The sequence below is a fragment of the Pseudonaja textilis genome, chromosome 1 (assembly GCF_049901715.1).
Source record: "Pseudonaja textilis isolate UNSWEBS1 chromosome 1, rPseTex1.2, whole genome shotgun sequence".
In the NCBI taxonomy this organism is placed as follows: Eukaryota; Metazoa; Chordata; class Lepidosauria; order Squamata; family Elapidae; genus Pseudonaja; species Pseudonaja textilis.
In genome coordinates this window covers 202,343,635-202,364,319 of record NC_141990.1, presented here as the reverse complement: position 1 = coordinate 202,364,319, position 20,685 = coordinate 202,343,635, and the positions used below count along the sequence as shown (strand labels likewise).

General features: G+C 39.9%; 1 protein-coding gene across 3 annotated transcripts in view; it reads right to left on the bottom strand.

The window, feature by feature from the left end:
• QTMAN (queuosine-tRNA mannosyltransferase) overlaps window positions 1-20,685 on the bottom strand; it is a 249,488-nt gene that overhangs the window by 164,358 nt on the left and 64,445 nt on the right. For all 3 annotated transcript variants that reach the window (XM_026717797.2, XM_087920288.1, XM_087920287.1), the window contains exon 2: window positions 9,532-9,742. In XM_026717797.2, the coding sequence (XP_026573582.2) occupies window positions 9,532-9,710 (179 nt within the window). In that variant the 5' untranslated portion in view covers window positions 9,711-9,742. The remainder of the gene's footprint in view (window positions 1-9,531; window positions 9,743-20,685) is intronic.

The window sequence follows — 20,685 nt, the reverse complement described above, 5'->3', positions numbered from 1 at the left end:
GAAAGCTAATTAAATGCAGGATTGAAAATTGTGGTTAAGTTATTAGCTTGCTCAGTAACTGTTTCCAATAAATGAAAAAATGGCTTTCTGCTTTGCTTTCTTTCTTTGTATGCTAACTGTAAGGGACAGGATGAATATATCCTGCTATTATTCTCTGTATTGGTTTTATAGGTTTTTCAATAAAATTTATTGTTGTTGTTTCATGCATCCTGTAAGAGGAACAAAATAGAGCATTGATTTAGAAGGATACTGCAGGGCTCTAACTCAGTGCTCACTCTACGAGTTCGATTCTCAGCGGCTCAAGTTTGACTCAGCCTTCCATCCTTCCCAAGTCAGTAAAATGTAGAGCCAGATTGTTGGGGGCAATAGGCTGACTGTGTAAACCGCTTAGAGAGGGCTTTAAAACCACTGTGAAGTAGTATATAAGTCTAAGTGCTATTGCTATAATAGTGGAACATTATTGAGACATAATTTACTGGTAGTTCTTGTTGCAAAGCATGTTTCCTAAAGTTGTGGAGAAATAAAATAACCCCACGCATTGGACTGTCTTTCATTCAAAGGAAGGAATGCAAAAGGAATAAATTATAACTTTCAAGAACTTAGCATCTGAGTTTTCCTTCTCCTTTCCAATTTATTATTCTTTTTATGTTGTGTCTTTCTGTGCTGCAACTATAAAGCTAGGAAGCAACTCTGGGAGTCTTTATTTGAGAAATACATAAAATATGTTCTAATAAATAAATTTCAAATATCAATACATACACTATTTAGATGCCCTAAATAGTAAAAGGGCTCATTTTCTTCTCAGCCAGATTTATTGGACAGTGAAAAGTCTGACATACGTTACAAATAAAAACTGAAAACTTTTAGTAATGGGAAAACATAATACAAAAAGTCCATCAGTTGAAACATATGCTCTCCTTAAGTTAGGAAAACATGCTTTGGACATGCATAGGTAGGCCTGATTATTTAAAGGAAGAGTTAAAAATGGTAACTCTTCAAGCTAAATTGAACTCACCAGAGGCAAAAGCTAAAAAATTGGGATAAAATGAGTACATTCCCTGGGTCTCGAATCTTCCAAGCAATGTACATGAAAAGCATAGAGAATTGTCCATGGCACCAGCCTATGAAATTTTGCTGCTTAAGAAGAAGGACTAAATATTTTCTTTGTCATATTTCATATAGAGCAGGGGTCGCCAACCTTTTGGATCTTAGAGACCACTAAACTCATAATTTGAGATCCCAGGGACGACTAACCAGTTCTGTGGGCATGGCCTAACTTGTGGGTGTGGCTTGGTGGTCATGTGACTGGCTGGGCATGGCTTGTATGTAAATATTATAAATATTTATATCAATATTGAATTTTTTATAAAAAAAGAGCAACTTTTACCCAAAATCAGGCAAAGCAGGCAGGCAGATTGAGTTGCTCACAGAATCACAGATTCATTCAGAGATCTATCTATCTGCCATTGGCTAGCTCAGTCTGTCACACAAAATTTGCTTGCAAGCAAACTCATAAAATTTGCTAGCAAGCAAACTCACAAAATTAACTCACAACACACCATGCATGTAAATATTGAATTCTTTATTTTTAAAAAAGAACAACTTTTACCCAAAATCAGGAAAGCAGGTAGATTGTGTTGCTCACAGAATCATTTAGTGATCTATCTATCTGCCAACAGCTAGCTCAGTCTCTTAAATTTGCTTGGCGTGAGTCTGCACTGAATTTTCTTGCAAGCAAACCTTCAGTCCTAAGGGAGGTTCGGCTGTGCTGAGCCAAAGATCTAAAGACTACTAGAAAGCAAGAAATCCAACCATTTCCTGCTTCCTAGCTAATCTAAATCTCCTGACACAGCAGAACAGAAGATGGTCGGAAAAAGGGCGTTGGTACTTACCTGATACACCCGTTCTCTGTGAGCTGTTCAGAGCATCCAGTGATGGGAAGGTGCTTCAGTCCCTTCTAGGAAGGCTGGGCTTAAACTTGAGGACACTCCTCCTCCTCCTCCACAAGACTCCTCATTAGCATCCCCAGTTTTGCGAAGCTGAGGCATTGATACCCTATATGCTTAAGCCTATGTAATAACCCTGGCCGGAACAGACCCCCTACCAGAAGGAATAAAAGGGTGGGGCTGGATGCTCTTCACAGCTCACAGAGAACGGACTTATCAGGTAAGTACCAACACCCTTTCTCCCATGAGCTGTTCAGAGCATCCAGTGATGGGACATACCAAAACTTGGCACTGTCCTAAGGGAGGAACTCCATCTGGGTTGCAGACCTAACTGTTTCTGAAATAACTTGCTGCAAAACTCTCCTACCAAATGAAGCCTCAGCAGAAGCAAATACATCAATTTTATAATTTCTAATAAGTGGAGATGGAGAAGCCCAGGTTGCAGCTCGGGAAATCTCCTCTATTGTAGCTTTGGTCGCCCATGCTGCTGTGGTAGCTGCACTCGTGGTGGAGTGAGCGGTAATGCCTTGGGGCACTGAAATCGAGTGAGAGTCATACAACTTAGTGATGGTGGCCCTTAGCCATCTACCTATGGTAGAGGGTGAAACCTTGCGCCCCAGGGTGTTAGGCTGAAAGGACACGAAGAGGGCTTCTGTCTTTCTGGAGGGTGCCGTGAGCTCTATGTAGATGCGTAAAGCCCTTCTCACGTCCAAGTGGTGCTCTTGGTGTTCGAGCCTGTGTGATGGACGTGAGCAAAAATTTGGGAGCACCAGCTCTTGATCTCTATGGAATGCCGAATTAACTTTTGGAATGAAGGAGGGATCTGGTCTGAGAACCACTCTATCCAAATGAAAAATGCAGAGATGTTTGCACACCAATAATGCAGCTAGTTCAGAGATTCTTCAGGCAGATGTAATTGCTATTTGTAGGTTAGAAATTGAAGCATCGTGGTCCTTAGTGGCTTGAGGGGACCTGTAGTAAGGGCCAATAGTACCTTATTTAAGTCCCAAGTTGGATATTGGTGCACTACGGGGGCCTCAAGTTCTTGGCACCGTGCAGAAAACTGCAAATGCGAGGGTGATGAGATATGGAGGAAAGATCATCCCAAGATACGACCAAAGCCAGGGCCGCCACCTGTCTCTGCAGAATATTGGGTGATAACCCTTTGTTTAGGCTCTCCTGTAAAAATTCTAATAACTGCGTTACTGATGGGGAAGTGGGGTTGATCTGAACCTTCTGACACCAATGGCAGAAGCTAGACCAGGTGGCCTCATAGATTCGGTTCATCAAAGGACGTCGAGCCAACTGAATAGTCTGAATAACTTGAGTAGAAAGATGTTCATCTCTCAGACATCGCCGTTCAACTTCCATAAGGCTAAGTTTAGCCATTGCGGGTCCGGGTGTAGCACTCAGCCTTGATACAGCAATATGACCGATGATGGGATCTTCCACGGTGGTACCATTGAGAGGTCCTTCAGGTCTGCGAACCATGCTCGCCTTGGCCAGTAAGGAGCCACTAAAGTAGGTCTGCTTTTTCTTCCAGCAACTTCTGGATCAATTTGAGGATTACCGGGGAGGAAAGGCGTATAGCAGTCCGGTGGGCCAGTGACATCTGAGGGCGTTCACATCCTCTGCTCTGTGCAATGGGTAATGAGAAATGAATCGGAGAAGCTGTGCATTGAGTGGGGAGGCAAACAGGTCGACTACCAGTCGGCCCAACCTCCGAGTAATCTCGAGAAAGATCTTGGGGTCCAGACGCCACTCTGATTGTTCCAATGTGGCTCTGCTGAGCCAATCCACTTGTACATTCGCTACTCCAGAAATGTGCTCCGTCTTTAGAGAGAGAAGATGGATTTCGGCCCAGAGGAATAGTCTTTCTGCTTCCCTCATTAGTAGATTGGAATGAGTGCCCCCTTGTTTGTTAATATGGGCCTTTGTAATTACATTGTCTGTTAAGACAAGCACATGTTTGCAATGGAGATGCGGGAGGAATTGTCGAAGTGCCAAGAATACCGCTCTCAGTTCTAGCCAGTTGATATTGTGTGCCTTCTCGGAATCCGTCCAAAGGCCTTGCACTGTATGTGATTGGAAGTGGGGGGGCCATCCCACTAGACTGGCATCTGTTGTAACAATTGACCTGTGTAGATCCTTGAAAGGGCATCCCTTGTTGATTTCAGGTCATGTACACCATTGTAGAGACCTGAGAATGGTTGATGGAACTTTTACACTAGTCCTGGCGTCGTCTCTCCCGGAGCGTTGGTATGGCAACAGGAACCATTGCAGGGTTCTTGCATGGAACTGGGCCCAAGGGATAATAGAAATACAAGAAATCATTTTTCCGAGCAATTTAGAAAGGAGACATAGTTGTACTTTCCTAAGAGTTCTGATCTGTTGAGCCAAATCTCTAATGCTTTCTTGTCTGTCAGGGGAGAGGAAAACTTTGCCTTCCAGGGTGTCAATGATGGTGCCAAGGTGAATGAGTCTAGTGGAGAGTGTTAAATGACTTTTTGACCAATTGATTGAGAACCCATGTTGTTGTAGGGTTACAAGTGTAGTTTGAGTGTTTGAATTTGCTTGATTGATGGAAGATGCCAGAATAAGAATGTCATCCAAGTAGCATTGAAGTTGGATGGACCTATCTCTGAGTGGTGCTGCCAAGGCAGCCAAGACCTTTGTAAAAGTTCTGGGAGCTGAAGTTAGGCCAAATGGGAGAGCAATATATTCGTAATGGACGTTGTTGTAACAGAAACGAAAGAATTTGAAATGCGAGGGGCTAATTGGGATATGTAACTAAGCTTCCGTGAGATCTATGAAGGTAAGGACATTGTTTTTTCTGATGCTGAGTAAGATGGATTGGAGAGTGGTCATTTTAAATTTTTGGTAAACTAAATATTGGTTTAGACGTTTTAAGTCCAGGATTGCCCTCCATCCCCCCGAACATTTTAAGAGACCACTAAGAGGTGCGAATAAAAACCAAGACTTTTTTGATTAGAAGGGACAGGTTGTATGGCCCAGATTTCTAATAGATGTGCTATGGCTATTACCATGAGAAACCTTTTTTCTGCATCCCTGGAAACTGGGGACTTCATAAAAAAATCTGAGGGGTGGAACTGAACTCCAGTGCCAGACCAAATCGTACTGTGTTCCTGACCCATGCATCAGTGGTAGAGGAGTCCCATTGGTTGGCAAACATTTTTAGGTGACCGCCAATGGGAATCTCGTTGTGGTCGTTACTTGGACCTGCGGAAAGGCCCTAGATCCTGTTCCTCGAAATTGTCTCCTAGGATGGAGTCCCCTTCTGTATCTGTCCCCAGGTTCAATTCTGTCTGTTGTCTGAATCCAGGCTGTCTTTGAAATCTTGGATAGTAGGGTTGGTAGAAGGGGTGAAAGGAACACCTACAAAAGGGCTGGACTCTGACTGACAAAAAAGAGAGGGAAGAATTTTCTTTTTGGTTCTCGTTTCAATTAGGAAGGGTTCAAGCGCACTGCCAAATAGTTTGTTCTCCGAGATGGGAGCTGAGGCAAGCCGCCAGTTGTGCTTGATGTCTGCCTACCAATGCCTGAGCCAAAGTAACTTTCTAGCCACAATTTGGGAAGCAATGGCCCTAGAAGAAAATTTAACTACATTGAAGGTAGCGTCTGCCGAAAAAACTGCAGCAGCGTTTAATTTAGACACATCTTGATGTGCCCTACTGTTTGAGGCTGGAATGGTATCTCTCAGGTGGCAGAGCCATCTGAGAAATGATCTGGTGAAAAAGGAGGCAGCTGTGGCCGCTCTGATGGCCCATGCATCTGAGATGTGTGCCCTGCGGAGGGCTAGTTCTGCCCTCTTTTCCTCAGACTTGAGAGGAACTCTTCAGAGACCTCTTCAGCTTCACTTGGGATGGCTGAGGAAGATGTAAGCGCAATGATAGGCTCGTCCACTTCCGGAGAGTTTAGAAATTTAGAGAACTCGGGTGCCAAATTATAGTATTTTCTATCATGTCCTGGGGGAGCGGGATATGAGGCTTCTGCAGCCCATTGTTTTTTTACTAAATTGGAAAACATGTGTGGCACAGGGATAACCTCTGCCTCAGTGACTGATTGAGAGAATATGAGATCCTCTGCCTCACCTGGAGTATTTGATGGGGGAGGGGTACCCGTATTATCCAGCCATGCAGTGTTCTTGGCCTTAAACAGCAGGGATTTAAATAATTGTGGGCGGAATAATCCTGTAAATACGGGGAGGTCAGGTGAGAAGCCTTCATCGTCAGACATCCCCCTATCTAGCGGATCCACCTCTGACAATACTTGGTCAACGGTGTGTACATTTGATCCATTGGATCCCCTTGATCTCTCATGTCCTGTGTGTACTGAGGTTCTCTGACAGTGGGCAAGGATAGTTCTGGGGGGTACCTGATGAAGATGTGGATCTGTGATGCCCAGAGATCATTCAGAAAGAGATCCGCAAACCGAAGTTGAGAGTGTTCGTCCTGCCTGAATAGCCTGTTGGACACCTGCTGATATGCCCTTCTGGATAGCTAGCTCCATCCATGCCCTCATGTTGGCAGGGATTTCCTCCGGAAGTTCCTCGTCTTATTTGAGTCCAGCTGCAGTTGGCGTGAATGTTGCCTCTGGGCCCCTCCTTGAGGAGAGAATGTTAGAAAGAGCCTCCTGGGGAGGTTGTACCGATATGCTGCTCCTTCTGGATAAATCCAGAGGGGCGGTTGGAGGGTTCTGGGCCTGTGAGGTAGAGGGTATGATGAGTGGTCAAGAGGTGGGTTGTGCAGCTGCTTGTGTACGTTTTTCCATCTGCCTTTCTAATGCCTGATGGTGTCTGTGTGCATATTTCTCTTCTGCCTTAGAGGTCTTTTTGGGCTCTTTGGACTTATCTCTATTTTTAGCAGTTAGTTTAGATCTGGAGTTGTAGCTGCTGGCCATGGTAATGCCTTTGATAGCAATGGAAAGAGGCTATGAAATTAGGTGGCAGGAACACCTAGGGGCCTGCTCCCTTACGGGGCATGGGATCCTGGAATAAATAGTTCCTCGATGCCTTTAACAAATGTTGTCTCCTTGTTCTTTTTGCTTTGTTATCTATCTATCTATCTATCTATCTATCTATCTATCTATCTATCTATCTATCTATCTTTTAATAACTTAAAGATTTGTAGAATTTAAGTCAATCAAGTCAATTTTTGACTTAAGTACTTGTAATATCAAATATGGAGACCAGAACACCCCGCTCCAGACCCGCACCTATATGAGGGCAGAGAGGTCTGTAACTGATAATTAGATCAGCTTAACTGCACTTATTGCCTGTGAAATCCAGCAGTTCAAGTCCTCTATCATCTAGTGGACTGATGGCAGGGACTCCCCTTCCCAGGTCCCCAAAAAGGGAAACCTTGTTGGGTAACTTTCCTTACAGACAGTAACAATTACTCAGCAAATATAACCATGCAGACTTTAAAATGCTGGCTGCCTCGTGGCAGAATGAAAACGAAAGCGGTTATCACCGCCCGGCCTGCTGAAAGCAAAACCGCTCAGCGGAAAGGCGCAGGGGCTAATTCCCTGCCCTGAGGTGTTCTGCGGGGAAAGCCTTGTAATATAAGGAAAAAAGGGCTGCACTTTTAAATGGAAGCTTCAAACCTCGAAGGGACAGAGCGTTTACTCAGCCGGCTGGGAGATCGGAGAGATAAGCCTCCTTGTTTAGAAGTTTAAGGCAGCATCTCTGAAAGGAGAGGCTTTTAGCCTCAGGGCAGATTGGAAAGATAAGCCTCCTCGTTTATGAGGCTTTAGCCTGGGGAGGCTGGAATGTAAGAACAAAACAAAACAAAACAAAACATAAAACCGAACGAAATGACTTTTGGAAGTTCCCAGGGGGGTGATTGGTAACAGAAACTATGGTATTACCTGACCTGAGAAATAAATCAGCTAAATCGCCAGTCCAACCAGGAAAACAATAATACAACCTGTCTGAAGAAAGGCTGAGCTAAAACTGGGGACGCTAAGGAGGAGTCTCGTGGAGGAGGCGGAGTGTCCTCAAGTTTAAGCCCAGCCTTCCTAGAAGGGACTGAAGCACCTTCCCATCACTGGATGCTCTACACAGCTCATGGGAGAAAGGAAAAATAGCAATTTAGCAGGCAAGTTTACTGGGTAAGGAGTAAGTGGGCGGGGAGGGTTCCCGTGGGCCATGTGGGTGGTGCAGCCTTGTGTTTCTGTGCAGTCTGGATTAATTGCTTTGGTGGGGTGCTGGGGGTGAAATTTCTCTGCGGCCCACCGGTTGGCGATCCCTGATATAGAGCACCTGATCACGCTTAATAGATGAATCTTATTTCAACACTGGCACAGAGACAACTCCAAGCATAGGAGAAATGCATTACTTTAGGTAGAACCAAGCAAGCAACATGGCAGATAAAACTTTGTCCTCCAAATGTTTTGCTACTATTTCTATTTTGACCCCAATATCTGCTGCCTGAAAACCACTATCTAATTCTGCCTAATAGGAAAAAGTATCTTCCCTATTCAATAGGATAATAGGTTGCTTTATCTTAACCTTAACACTGAATTGTTTTGAGCTAACATAGTATTAAGAGAATATTTAGTATACCGGGGGAAATTGTTTGAACACAAAACCCAAATGGAGGTTTTCCTAAAGATACAGATACTTCAAATCCATTCTAATCTGGCTTTAGACCTAAGGATATGTTCCAAACAGAATTGTTAGATGGGATCTGGTTGGTTAGAAGGAACTCCACCACATTTTCTTTTGCTTTTTGGGCTCTTTTGCTGAAAAGTCTTTAAGTCTTTATTGTTAGTAAATGAGTCAATCCATCTACAAAGATTATCTCGAGAGGTCCATCTGGGTAGGCCAACATCAAGAGAAATATACTTAGCAGGGTCATGGGAGACATTTTTTTGGACTGGATGGACCTAGATCTAGAGTTTCCCCCCTGTCTCCTCTTCACAGCCTTTGCAGGATAGCAAAATCTTTCTATTTCTAGAAAGGCATTTCCTTTAATTAAAATTGACCAGTGCAAACACTGTGCCCTTGATAAAAGGTTAACTTCAAAATGCATTGGGTCAACAATAAAACACGTTTTAATGGCGTATGGGAATCTTCCCTTTTGGTTCTCTCGATATATTGCCTGACCTTACACTGCTTGTTATGTCTCAGATAAAAATGATTTCTTTGATGCCAAGGTATCAGATGTTGAAGACTATAAGAAATTCTGCTGCCTAGACAAAAAAACAAGTTTGTTATACTAAGCCCATGGTTGGCTCAGGAATTCTGGGAGTTGAAGTCCACAAGTCATAAAAGAGCCACGGTTCAGCACGCCTGCCCTAAAAGCACAGTCATCAGTCATCTCTGCTCAAAAGTTCCTGTACTTTATTCTGCATTTTATTCACATCCTTGCTGTAAAATGTTCTTCAATCAAAGTTCTTCAACTTTAAGACTGAAACTGAAGATATTCTCGGAACTACTGGGCCTGTCAATCTTTTAGCCAGGATGCTGTCTCTGGGTGACCTCAGAAACTACTGAATTGTGCTATGACTCAATCTGAAACTCCACATTTAGCATTAGAAAGGTGTTCATAGCTCTCTTTACCTGTAATCAGCACTGGCTGGTACATTCTGCATGAAGTAGAGAGCTGCAGTTCTGGCCCTCCAGTGCCATTTCTTTGCCGGAAGAGTAAAAAGGATGCAGCCTCCTATTTCTTCTTGGAGAAGGTCCATGAGCTGCTTATGTGAACCTCCATAAAAAGCTTCAATTAGCAGCACACTCATTCTCTTACGCTTTTTCCAAGTTGCTGGAGAGTCTTAAAAATAAAATACATAAATTCAAATCAATATTAATATAAAAATGCTTAGATGATAATTAGTTCATTTTTAAAGGTGTCATACAGGATCATGATAAAAGCAGAAGTACATGACAAGATTTCAGGCAGGGAGCTCAGTTTAAAGGGATTCAATCTTTTTGTTTCATTAATAAGTTTAATTTTAAAAAGACTAATTAAAACTGCAAGCAAGGCAAAAGGAGAATATCTATTAATCAAAGTCAGATCTCATTAAAATTTAAGGTACAGTTAATAATTTGGTCATATATGCAATGTGCTTGAAATTGCCTAGGCTGACTTTGTCTCAGTGTTTCTCATATATATATATATAAACTTAAGAAAACTTAAGAAAATATATATATATTTGTTTTCTGAGTTTTCGCGGGTATTTGTATGTGGACCTAATACCCACCTTATCCAAAAAGAAACCCCAACCAAAATCCAAGACAGAGGACAAGAGAACGGCAAAGCCCTCCTCCCATATATAAAAGGCACTACAGACAAAATCAGCAATATCCTCCAAAAACACAACATTAAGACAGCATTCTGCACAAACAGAAAAACATCCACCATCCTAAGAAACCCTAAAGACAGAATCGAATTAGAAAACCAAGGAATATATGAAATCCCATGCACCGCCTGTCCCACCACATACATCGGACAAACCAACAGAAGAATAAGTGCATGCATTGAAGAACACAAGAACTCAATCAAAAAAGAAGAACCGACCTCTTCCCTGGTCCAACACCTCAAAACCACAGGACATGAGATTGACTTTAAAAATACCAGAACTATCGCCAAAACTGAACACTTCAACAACAGAATAATCAGAGAAGCCATAGAGATAAAAAAAATGCTCACAGCATGAATAAACGAGATGATATCTCCCGCCTACCAGCCATTTGGAAACCCGCCCTCATTAACAAACAAGTACCTAACATGAAGAATGACATCAGACCCACACCTACGAGGGCCACACAAGATGCTACCACCACACTTCCACGTAGAAAGTAGACTCACACCCACACAGATGATGAGACATGACCACGGACCAGAAGCCGTACCACAGCTACATCACTACCCGCTTCAAACCCCTCTGACCCATACATGAAACGAACGGATGCCCACCATGAAGATGTGGCACGACCACGAACGCGAAGCCAAACAACAGGATCACAGCTCACCAGCTCTAATCCCCCAGCAACTAAGACTAACCTGAGCACAACCAAGCCCCCACCTGAACAGAACACACCCCCAGCCAGTCAGAACACAGCCAACCCCCCCAACCAATCAGAACACAGCCAAACCCCCAACCAATGAGAACACACCCCCAGCCAATCAGAACACTGCCAAGCCCCCACCCAATCAAGTCACACCCCACTACCGAGATGAGATCCTCAGACCCCATGTGAGACCATATGCTGGTGCGGTTGGCCCTGGGTCCTCCTAATGCAAGACAATGCTAGACCTCATATGGCTGGAGTGTGTCAGCAGTTCCTGCAAGACAAAGGCATTGATGCTATAGACTGGCCCGCCCGTTCCTCAGACCTGAATCCAATTGAACACATCTGGGACATCATGTCTCTCTCCATCCACCAATGCCATGTTGCACCACAGACTGTCCAGGAGTTGGGGGATGCTTTAGTCCAGGTGTGGGAGGAGATCCCTCAGGAGACCATCTGACACCTCATCAGGAGCATGCCCAGGCATTGTAGGGAGGTCGTACAGGCATGTGGAGGCCACACGCACTACTGAGCCTCATTTTGACTTGTTTTAAGGACATTACATCAGAGTTGGCTCAGCCTGTAGTGTTTTTTTTTTTCACTTTAATTTTGAGTGTAACTCCAAATCCAGACCTCCATGGGTTGCTAAATTTGATTTCCATTGATAATTTTTGTGTGATTTTGTTGTCAGCACATTCAACTATGTAATGAACAAAGTATTTAATAAGAATATTTCATTCATTCAGATCTAGGATGTCTTATTTTTGTGTTCCCTTTATTTTTTTGAGATATGTATATGTATAGTGTGTGTGTGTGTGTGTGTGTGTGTGTGTGTGTGTGTGTATATATATATATATATATATATATATATATATATATATATATATATATATAAGAAAACATATATTTTCACTCTGAGAAGCACAGAGCCGAAGACACAAGCCTGAAGATGATGAATGAGACTTCATCGAAATGTTGCCTAGATACTTCGAATCTTACGCGGGAGAAAACCCGAACAACCAAAGATCCACATACAAATACCCGCGAGAACCTCAGAAAACAAATATATATATACACACACACACACACACACATATACACATACATATACATACACACACACACACACACACACACACACAGAGTCAGTTCTTGACTAACGGCCATCCATTTAATGATGATTATAACATGATGGCACTGAAATTAAGTGACTTATGACTTATTGCAATGTCCCTGGGGTCATGTGATCAAAATGCAGCCACTTGGCAACCACGTCAGCTGCAACATCCTGGAGAGTCATGTGCTTGGCACTTGCAACCTTTCCAGCTAGTTTCCAATAAGTAAAGTCAATGGGCAAAGCCAGATTCCCCTAATGAGCACATGATTCACGTAATGACAGTGTTGATTTATTTAACAACCATGGCAAAAAAATCTCACTTAGTTTCCACCTCATCTAGCAACAAAAGTTCCAATCCCAGTTGGGATCGTAAGTTCGAGGATTCTCTCTCTCTCTCTCTCCCCCTCTCCCTCTCCCTCTCCCTCTCCCTCCCTCCCCTCACTCTGTACATACTGAGAAAAAGAGTGGTATCTATACAGAAAACACAGTTTATTGGTTTTTATAGATTTTGCTGTCTGGAAGACATCACATAAATCTAATGTTTAAACTACAATTCAATCAAAATAAGTTTTCATATTGAGTTCAATAAAAGAAACTGATTTAAAGGAACTGTGACAGAACAACATAAGGGTTTGACATATTAATTTATCTGTAGAACATCTGTCTGTAAAGTTAGAGACAACCAAAAGTATTTTTCTCTCAGCAGTTAATTACTACACTACTATATATGGCTGGAAGTAAACAATATTATCCATTAAGGAAGCTGTTCACACTTCTAGTCAAAGAAAACTAGAAATCTAAGTTAGAAACAACCATTAGGCAACTATATATAGCATTCCAAAGTAACAACAGGAGGAAGAAAGAGGACAACATAAGACTACTGCTTTAGGGATTATGTCAATATGCTCTACATGAGGCTGCTCTTAACTATCACTCAAAGAACTTCAAGTGGTCCAGAATGTGGTCACATGAGCCATTATGGGCATATCATGATGTGTCCATATAATACTTCTGCCACGTAAGCTGCAATAATTATCTGTAGGCATCAAAGTGCAATTCAAATTGTTAGTTGTCATCTGTGACACTCTTAATAGCATAGGACCTCGGTACCTGAGGTATCAACCTATAGCGTCTACATATCCAGTACAATCTGATAAGAGTTGTCGGGCTTCATATCCACCTATTAAACGATATCATCTGATGGAAGGCAAATGTGCCTTCCTGCTATTCAATCTGCCCTCTGGACAGCAAACTCCCAGGGATCCAAACAGCCCACTCCTGTTCTCTTTTAGATGAGCCTCCCTTTAGATGAGATCCCTTCCCTTAAGCTTCATTTGGAGTTACCCGCAACTGTATGTAGGCATCGCCGCACGCCTACGCTGCAAAGGGGCTAATGGATAAGCGTAGGTTGCAGATAACCGACACACAGACCTCCAAAATCCCAACTGTGGGTTGTGTGGAGGTGTGCATCCTGCAAGCTGATGTGTTGATCCGACTTCCTGTTCTGTGCTTTGTTGTTTGAGTGCCCCCTAGCCAGAATGTTACATTTGCACAAATATATATCTATGCAACCATTCCCGAATGACAGATGGGTACATTCCTTGAAGTGCAGCGATGAAGAAGTGTAATCTAAGCTTAAGCGTTGAGCTAAGGTACAGTGTGGAACCATGTTGGGATGGTTCTGCTGCTACTGTATCAGCTGTCTCTCTGTTTGGATATCTTTTGTCCTTTCCTTTTTCATGATTTTGATTATTGTACTGTTTTTTTATATTATGCTCAAAATTGTTCTGAGTGGACAACTTACAAATGTGATTTACTAATAAATTAAATGATAACTAGATAAATGGAAGATGGACGGACAGACAGACACATGAACACACTGTTAGGTGATGAACTGTATCAGCTCTCCTTACCTAAGAAGCATTGTTACTTTTAAAGAATGAATAAATAAATCATAATCTTGTCAATGGGCACAGATCAATCATTCTGAGAAGGGGAAAGACAGAAAGCAAAGAAAACAATGGACACTGCTATGGCTCCTTGAAGAAAAGGCAAATTGAAACATACCCACTATATAAGTGTAAATCCGCTATCCTACATGATTAATGAAATTAAAATGAACCGTTTGGTATAAAATAGCCAATCCTGGTCAAAACTACCACCCACTGCAACAAGGATTCCACATTCACGTACTACAGTATTCATAGGGCAGGGTATAAATCTATAAAGACATGCAAAAGCTTAAGTAGGTCCTCCCAATTTTGAAGAAGATCATTCCAGAGGCTTCACACTCTGTGGCCAACTATCTTTAGAATGATGCCTCGGTTACAAATTACACTTCGTTACACAGCTATGTTTTAAAAGGCAAACTCAAGATCACCCAGAGCACTTAAGACCAGATGCCTGTTCTTACAATCTTAGGCATGGCTAATCACAAAAGTGGATAGAAGTCCATTTCCCCACCCCATTGCCAATCCATATCAATTCTCGGGAGTAATATAAACCCGTACAGATTAGTCTTGTATTTTTCCACAATGTTCTCAATTATTATATTTTTGAAAACCATACAGCTAAGTGATATATATTTTATTAGCAGTAAATGCCAGCAGGGTTAAAAAAAAAATGTAAAAATTATGCTTGGTTTCTACCTTTTTGCTATCATCACACAGCGTCATAAATTATTCCTGCTTTCTTATTTTCTTTTCTTTGACCTAACCAAGTTAAGGTAAATATACACCATGTAGTCCTTGGAGATCTGGAAAAGCCACTGATGATAAATGGCTTGAGAACATTTACCCTATCAGATGAAATGCAAAGCTCAATTGGGTATAAATCATTTCAGGTATTTTAGCCATTTCAAAAAAAACAACAAGTACTAGAACAACGTTGCCACTTTCTCATTACAAGATTTCATCTCTCAAGGGTGTCTCTTTGGAACCAATAATTCTCCATGATGTACTAATGGTTTGATTCCATTCTCAGGAGTGCATCACCGTGTAGCTTGAAAAATTCACGGGCCTACATTACATCATAGTTGTTTTCCCCCCTCAGGATACATGGTACTCTGATGCTCAAACAGATGCGAGCAACTCAGCAAACAACAAAAACGTAACAGTATTTTGATCCATGAAAGCAGATTGTTTTTAATTCCAGCTCCTCAAAAATGACTCCTACTTCTGATTAGGAGATCTTCAGTCAGTATTACTACCTCTCCTACCTTATGTTATTGAGAAGAGGGGAAATATTGGTGAACACACATTACTGCCCAATATTTCAGGCAAAATCAAGTCTCCAACACTCTAGAGATAAAACAAAATAGAACTAAAATTCCCAGATGAAAAACCCTTCTCCCTCCAAAAATAAATCCACAGCAAAATAGATGATTGTGACTTTAAATAACTGAATGTGTATAAATATTTCACTGGTAGCATCCAGAATTCCTTCATTTAAATTCCTTCAATTAAAACAAATCTTGAAGTTTTATAAAAGATTAAATTCAATCCACACGATTTGAAATTTCTATATTTGCTGAAATGTGTAAATGGCAACAAATACTAATTGGCATCTCCAACTTGCAAGAACTTCAAAATTAATAATAAGCTGGAAAATAAATCTTTTATGTTTTAAGAGTTAGGGACAAAAACAAACAAACAAACAAACATAATACCTTCTTTCAGTTTCCCAGGAGTTTATTAAAGAAGATACACTTGTTCTTTTAGATGTATGTTATCAAAGGAAGTTTCACAGATGTCAGCCTAGTTTTTTCAAATCGGACAAATGCTGACAAAAAGGACATTGAAAGATACACATCAAATTTCAAACTTCTTCTGATAAAATATTTTAGCAATCATCCAAACCTCAGAGTATTCAATATTTAAAGACTTAAATATTTAAATGCATATTTATTCACTAGGGAGTTCTTTAGTTAGATGGAACAGAATATATAGTTTCCGCAATGGTTAAAAGCCTTCACATAAGAAACTTGTTCTACCATGAAATCTACGACATGCTCAGCTCAATGGCTTTAGTCCCTGACTAAAGGAAATTTAGGCATGTAACATTTGGATCACATTACAACCTTTGTTGACCGAAACACACATTGCTATGCTAGGAGAGAAAGGGGAGAGTCAGGAGCAAGTTCCCTACCTATGATCCTATCAGATTGGGAACTTATGGCATTAATATGGTCACATTTGTCTACTTGTATTCCTTCAATGCCTTCCTTAACTAATACATTTTAAACAAAATGTGATTATCACAAAACAATTTAAAATGTGATAAAGAAGAGAGGGAGAACAAGTCATATAATAACCACTAAAATGATTTCATTTAACGATACTTATAATCTGGAAAACATTAATAAAAATAAATGCTTCAATTGCATCTCTAGAAAAAATTCTATGAAATACTATTTATAAAATAAAACCACTATTGTTTTATATACTAGGATAAACATAATTTGCACATTAGGTAATTGGATTAAATGGGAGAAGGGAACCCCATCTTTTGAGGAGGTATTAAAATTCTTTTTATTGTCACATTACATGCAAATTGCTGCTAACATGTATTTTATCAGTGTTTCTAAACAGTTTCTGGTGTTCACGATACACAAATTTATGACCAGGTTCCACACGTACAAAAATGAATGGGTAGACCTCAATATGTATGTGACTGAATGAGCAAATTATCTGTTTGATTTCATGCCCTTGTTATTTGGATATTGTCTTGGATTTGAATGAAATAATGAACAGGCTTCCTAATTATATCTGTGAATAGGGAAAGAAGCATGGAAAAGCTACAAAGTTGCAGTAAATAAGTGCATATTCAATTCTGGGCCATTTCTTGTACAGTCCGAGGGAAGCCCATTTGACTCCCTAAGAAATGTTGCCATAGATGCTTCCACTACCCCTTTGCCATTGGATATATTAGCTGGAGATAAGTGAAATCTAAAACATCTGAAGGACATCAGGTTTGGTTACTATTGATAATTGTCTTCAATTAATGGGATGCAGTCTGACAAGGTGAGTTGTAGCAGCAGGATCACACTGCAAAAATGCATGGCAAAGTATAAAGAATCAGTCGCTTAAATGAATGTTTTAAACTAAAAAGAATTTCATGTCTGAAAGAATGCTAGCATGGACATCATTGGACAAAATAAACCAAGGTCTAACTCAGTTATACAGCAGCTTCATCAATCCTTTAGTTATCTTGGAGATGGCAGAGCCTATCAATTTGTAGAAAAGCAGCACAAAAACAATTCACCTTAAATCATTAACATAATCTCTGCCTCCTTTAAACTCTTATGGCCTTTAATTCCAACATATTTGAAGGGCACCAGTTAGGAGACTATACTGAGCCCCTGCCCTCACACCTTGGACTCATCCTTTAAACAAATAAAAACTTAGGTTGAAGGAAGTAACTTCACCCTTGTAGCTCAATCTAGAGCAAAAATCAGCCTTGAATCAAGGAACTCTCTGTCTTTTGTTACCACAGCATGCCCGAGTCAGATAAACTTTAGCAGGGCTGAAATTCATCAAGTATTCAATGCACCCATCAACTGAAGAACAGACGGCACATTTGTAAACAGTGCTGAGGACAGCAGTAGTAATGCTACGTTAAATGTTCCTATGAGCTCCTCTCTGAAAAGCAATGTCAGATGGCAAAATGCGTACATACATACCATAAAAGGCATTATTTACTGATGGTAAAATGTATTCACATTCTTCCCTTTTTCTTTCACTATGAGGCCAGAACCTGGTCATCCCAAGTCATTGCTCAATTCAATTGACAACATAAATTCAATCTTTGTTTCCCTTTCTCTTCTCTGTGTGCATTCCCTATCAACTTTGTTTCTCACTTACTAAAGATAGCAAGATATCATTTTTTTCCTATTTACACTACAGTGTGTAGTATATACAGCATGTCTTGCTCAAAAAGCTTGAAATACGGTACAGCATAAATTTCTTGAAATGCTTTCTAAAAAAAATACAGCTTCTTAAATAATTTCCCTTTATTAGTATTTTTTATCGAAAATTTGCATGCAAAGTATTGGTAAATGATGTGTTTCCCTCCTATTACATAGCCAGTAGTGTGAAATAGGAAACTGCTGCAATTCATGTTATCATGTTATTTTGAGGACATTTGTGTGGAATCAAGTTTTCAAAACAGTTCATATTTGAATATGAGCCCAAGTAAGCGAAGTTTAATGTGTGCTTTGCTTCAAAAGTAAAGCTTAGTTTCCAGGATAGAGGAATATAAGTAATTAGACAGAATAGCCAGCCATGATTTCATTCAAAATATATTTTAAAAACTGCCTTTAGCATTCTTAAGAACATCACATAATAAAAAATGATAGTTAGGAGACAGAGAAACACTGAATATGCTCACAGCTTGCATATTTTAGGACAAAAAAAACTTAATTGTATAAATACGATGGATTTCATAAGACAAACACAATACTGAAGACAACACATCCCCACACAGATTAAACATTTTGTAGAATGATAAAGGCACGTGATCTTTGCAAACGCAGATATATTCAATTGTTGAATGACAAACTGAAAATTGAAATTTATGACATTAAAAAAAAATCTCCCAGAGACAATTAATCCATAAAATACTTTCAGCCCAAGCCTTTTGGAGTTTTACATATTTAAACAGTAATATGTTCTAAAATCTTTGGAATGGAAGGAACAATGTTATAAATCCTTAAAAGAAGATTACTAGTTCACATGCAGAATAGCTACATTATAAATCTGTATATCTCAGCTTCTTCTTTTTTTTTAACTAGGCATATACCAACACTCTTCATAACTTCTTGCTGTAAACTGAGCTGTTTTTAAATTACAGGATTGGGTTAGCCAAAGCATTTCTGTTGGCATTTATACATGCGTATAAATCTACATTTGGACTTGTTATGTGCTATCAAGTTAGTATTGACACTTAGTAACCACCTAAATAAATTTTTCCAGCATGATCTGTCCAATGGTACACTGCCTTTAAAAAAAAATGCTCTCTATCTATCTGGAGCTATTAATTATATACCATCACTGAAAATGCCCAATACAAACTGCTTATGGTTTAATGCTGCAATTATAAACTGCAAGGTTTTGAAAGAGAAAAAAAAAAGGTGTACAGGTAATTCTTGAGTTACAACAACAATTGGAACTGGAATTTACTTTACTAAGCAATGTGATCACAAAGTGTGACATTACATCACTGCATTGTTTCACAAGAGCAATCCTGTCTGACCCAGTTGCTTTTGTAAATTCAGGTTTACTTGGGTTCATAAGCAAGGACTTCATTTAATGAAATAGCCTGATTATCTTACCCAGTCAGGATTCAAACCAAACAGGATATTCGTTTTAGAATAGCATAGTTTCATTCTGTATTTCTTATGTCCAATATTAATATAAATTATTCGGTATAAAATAAAGCATAAGTGATTAAATTCAAAGTTTCCAAAGCCCGCTTGCAATGCTGATGGGATAACATTCTGCATATCATTCAGATCAAGCCTGCCTCTCAAAAAATCTTGTTTTCAAGTCGTAAGAGTGTAAGATTATCAATTTCTGTGACCTCAGAAGCTCACATTAGATTTAACTAGATGAAAGAGGTTTGATTAAAAATAGTGCTACATCTCCCATTACCACACCTATTAGTTCCCTAACCACCCTGAGATATTTTAAACATGACAGGAGAAGATGTTATTAGTAACTACTTCCCCATTATAGAAAAAGAATCAGCCTAGTCATAATAGCCTCATATTCATTTTGGAACCAATCTGCGTTTTGCAATATTTCCACTAGATCTTAACATCTGCCCAATTAAGATATTGCTAATTATTGTTATAAAGAGGGCACAATCCAAGAATGCTCTACTGCTTTAAATTAAAGGATTTAATACACACAACAAATTATCCATACTAAAACCAATAAAACGAAACTCTCAACCTAATCCAGTGTACAATTACCTCAAAGAAAGCCCTTCTTAATAAAGTATGACTACTTCTACGAGAATAGGCTGGATTAAATGAAGGTCATGGGCACAGAAGCTATAACTCTAGGTTAATTCAACCTTATGTTAAAATACATAAAATTCTACCATTCATCTTCAGAAACCCCACAAAAAGTGTGCTAATTTGAATTGGCTGACTTTTTGATATAAAATATTTCAAAAGAAACAAAACAATTACTGTGTTATCATTTTAACTAGTTATACCAATCAAATTTGGAAGATCACCATAACGGTTTCTAAGACAAAATAATATTCTTCAGCTGGCTGGTGTTATTTACCCTTTATATTTATTTCCAATACCTGAAATGCCAATGTTATATTTAAATTCACAAAATGGCTCTTTTAGGTTACAGAAGGCTTGGTCTGCCTCAATAACCTGAGATTTAACATTTCTACTGTATTTATTTGAAATACATAGAAAAATCACATTTTTTTTCTTTGAAAAAATTGTTTAGCTTGCTGAGGTTGGCAGAGATATGATAAACAGCTGTAGACCTATCAGAACTTGCCCCAAAGCCTTCAGCATTCCGGAATATTACAAGCTGATTGACCATGACTTTATAGTCAAT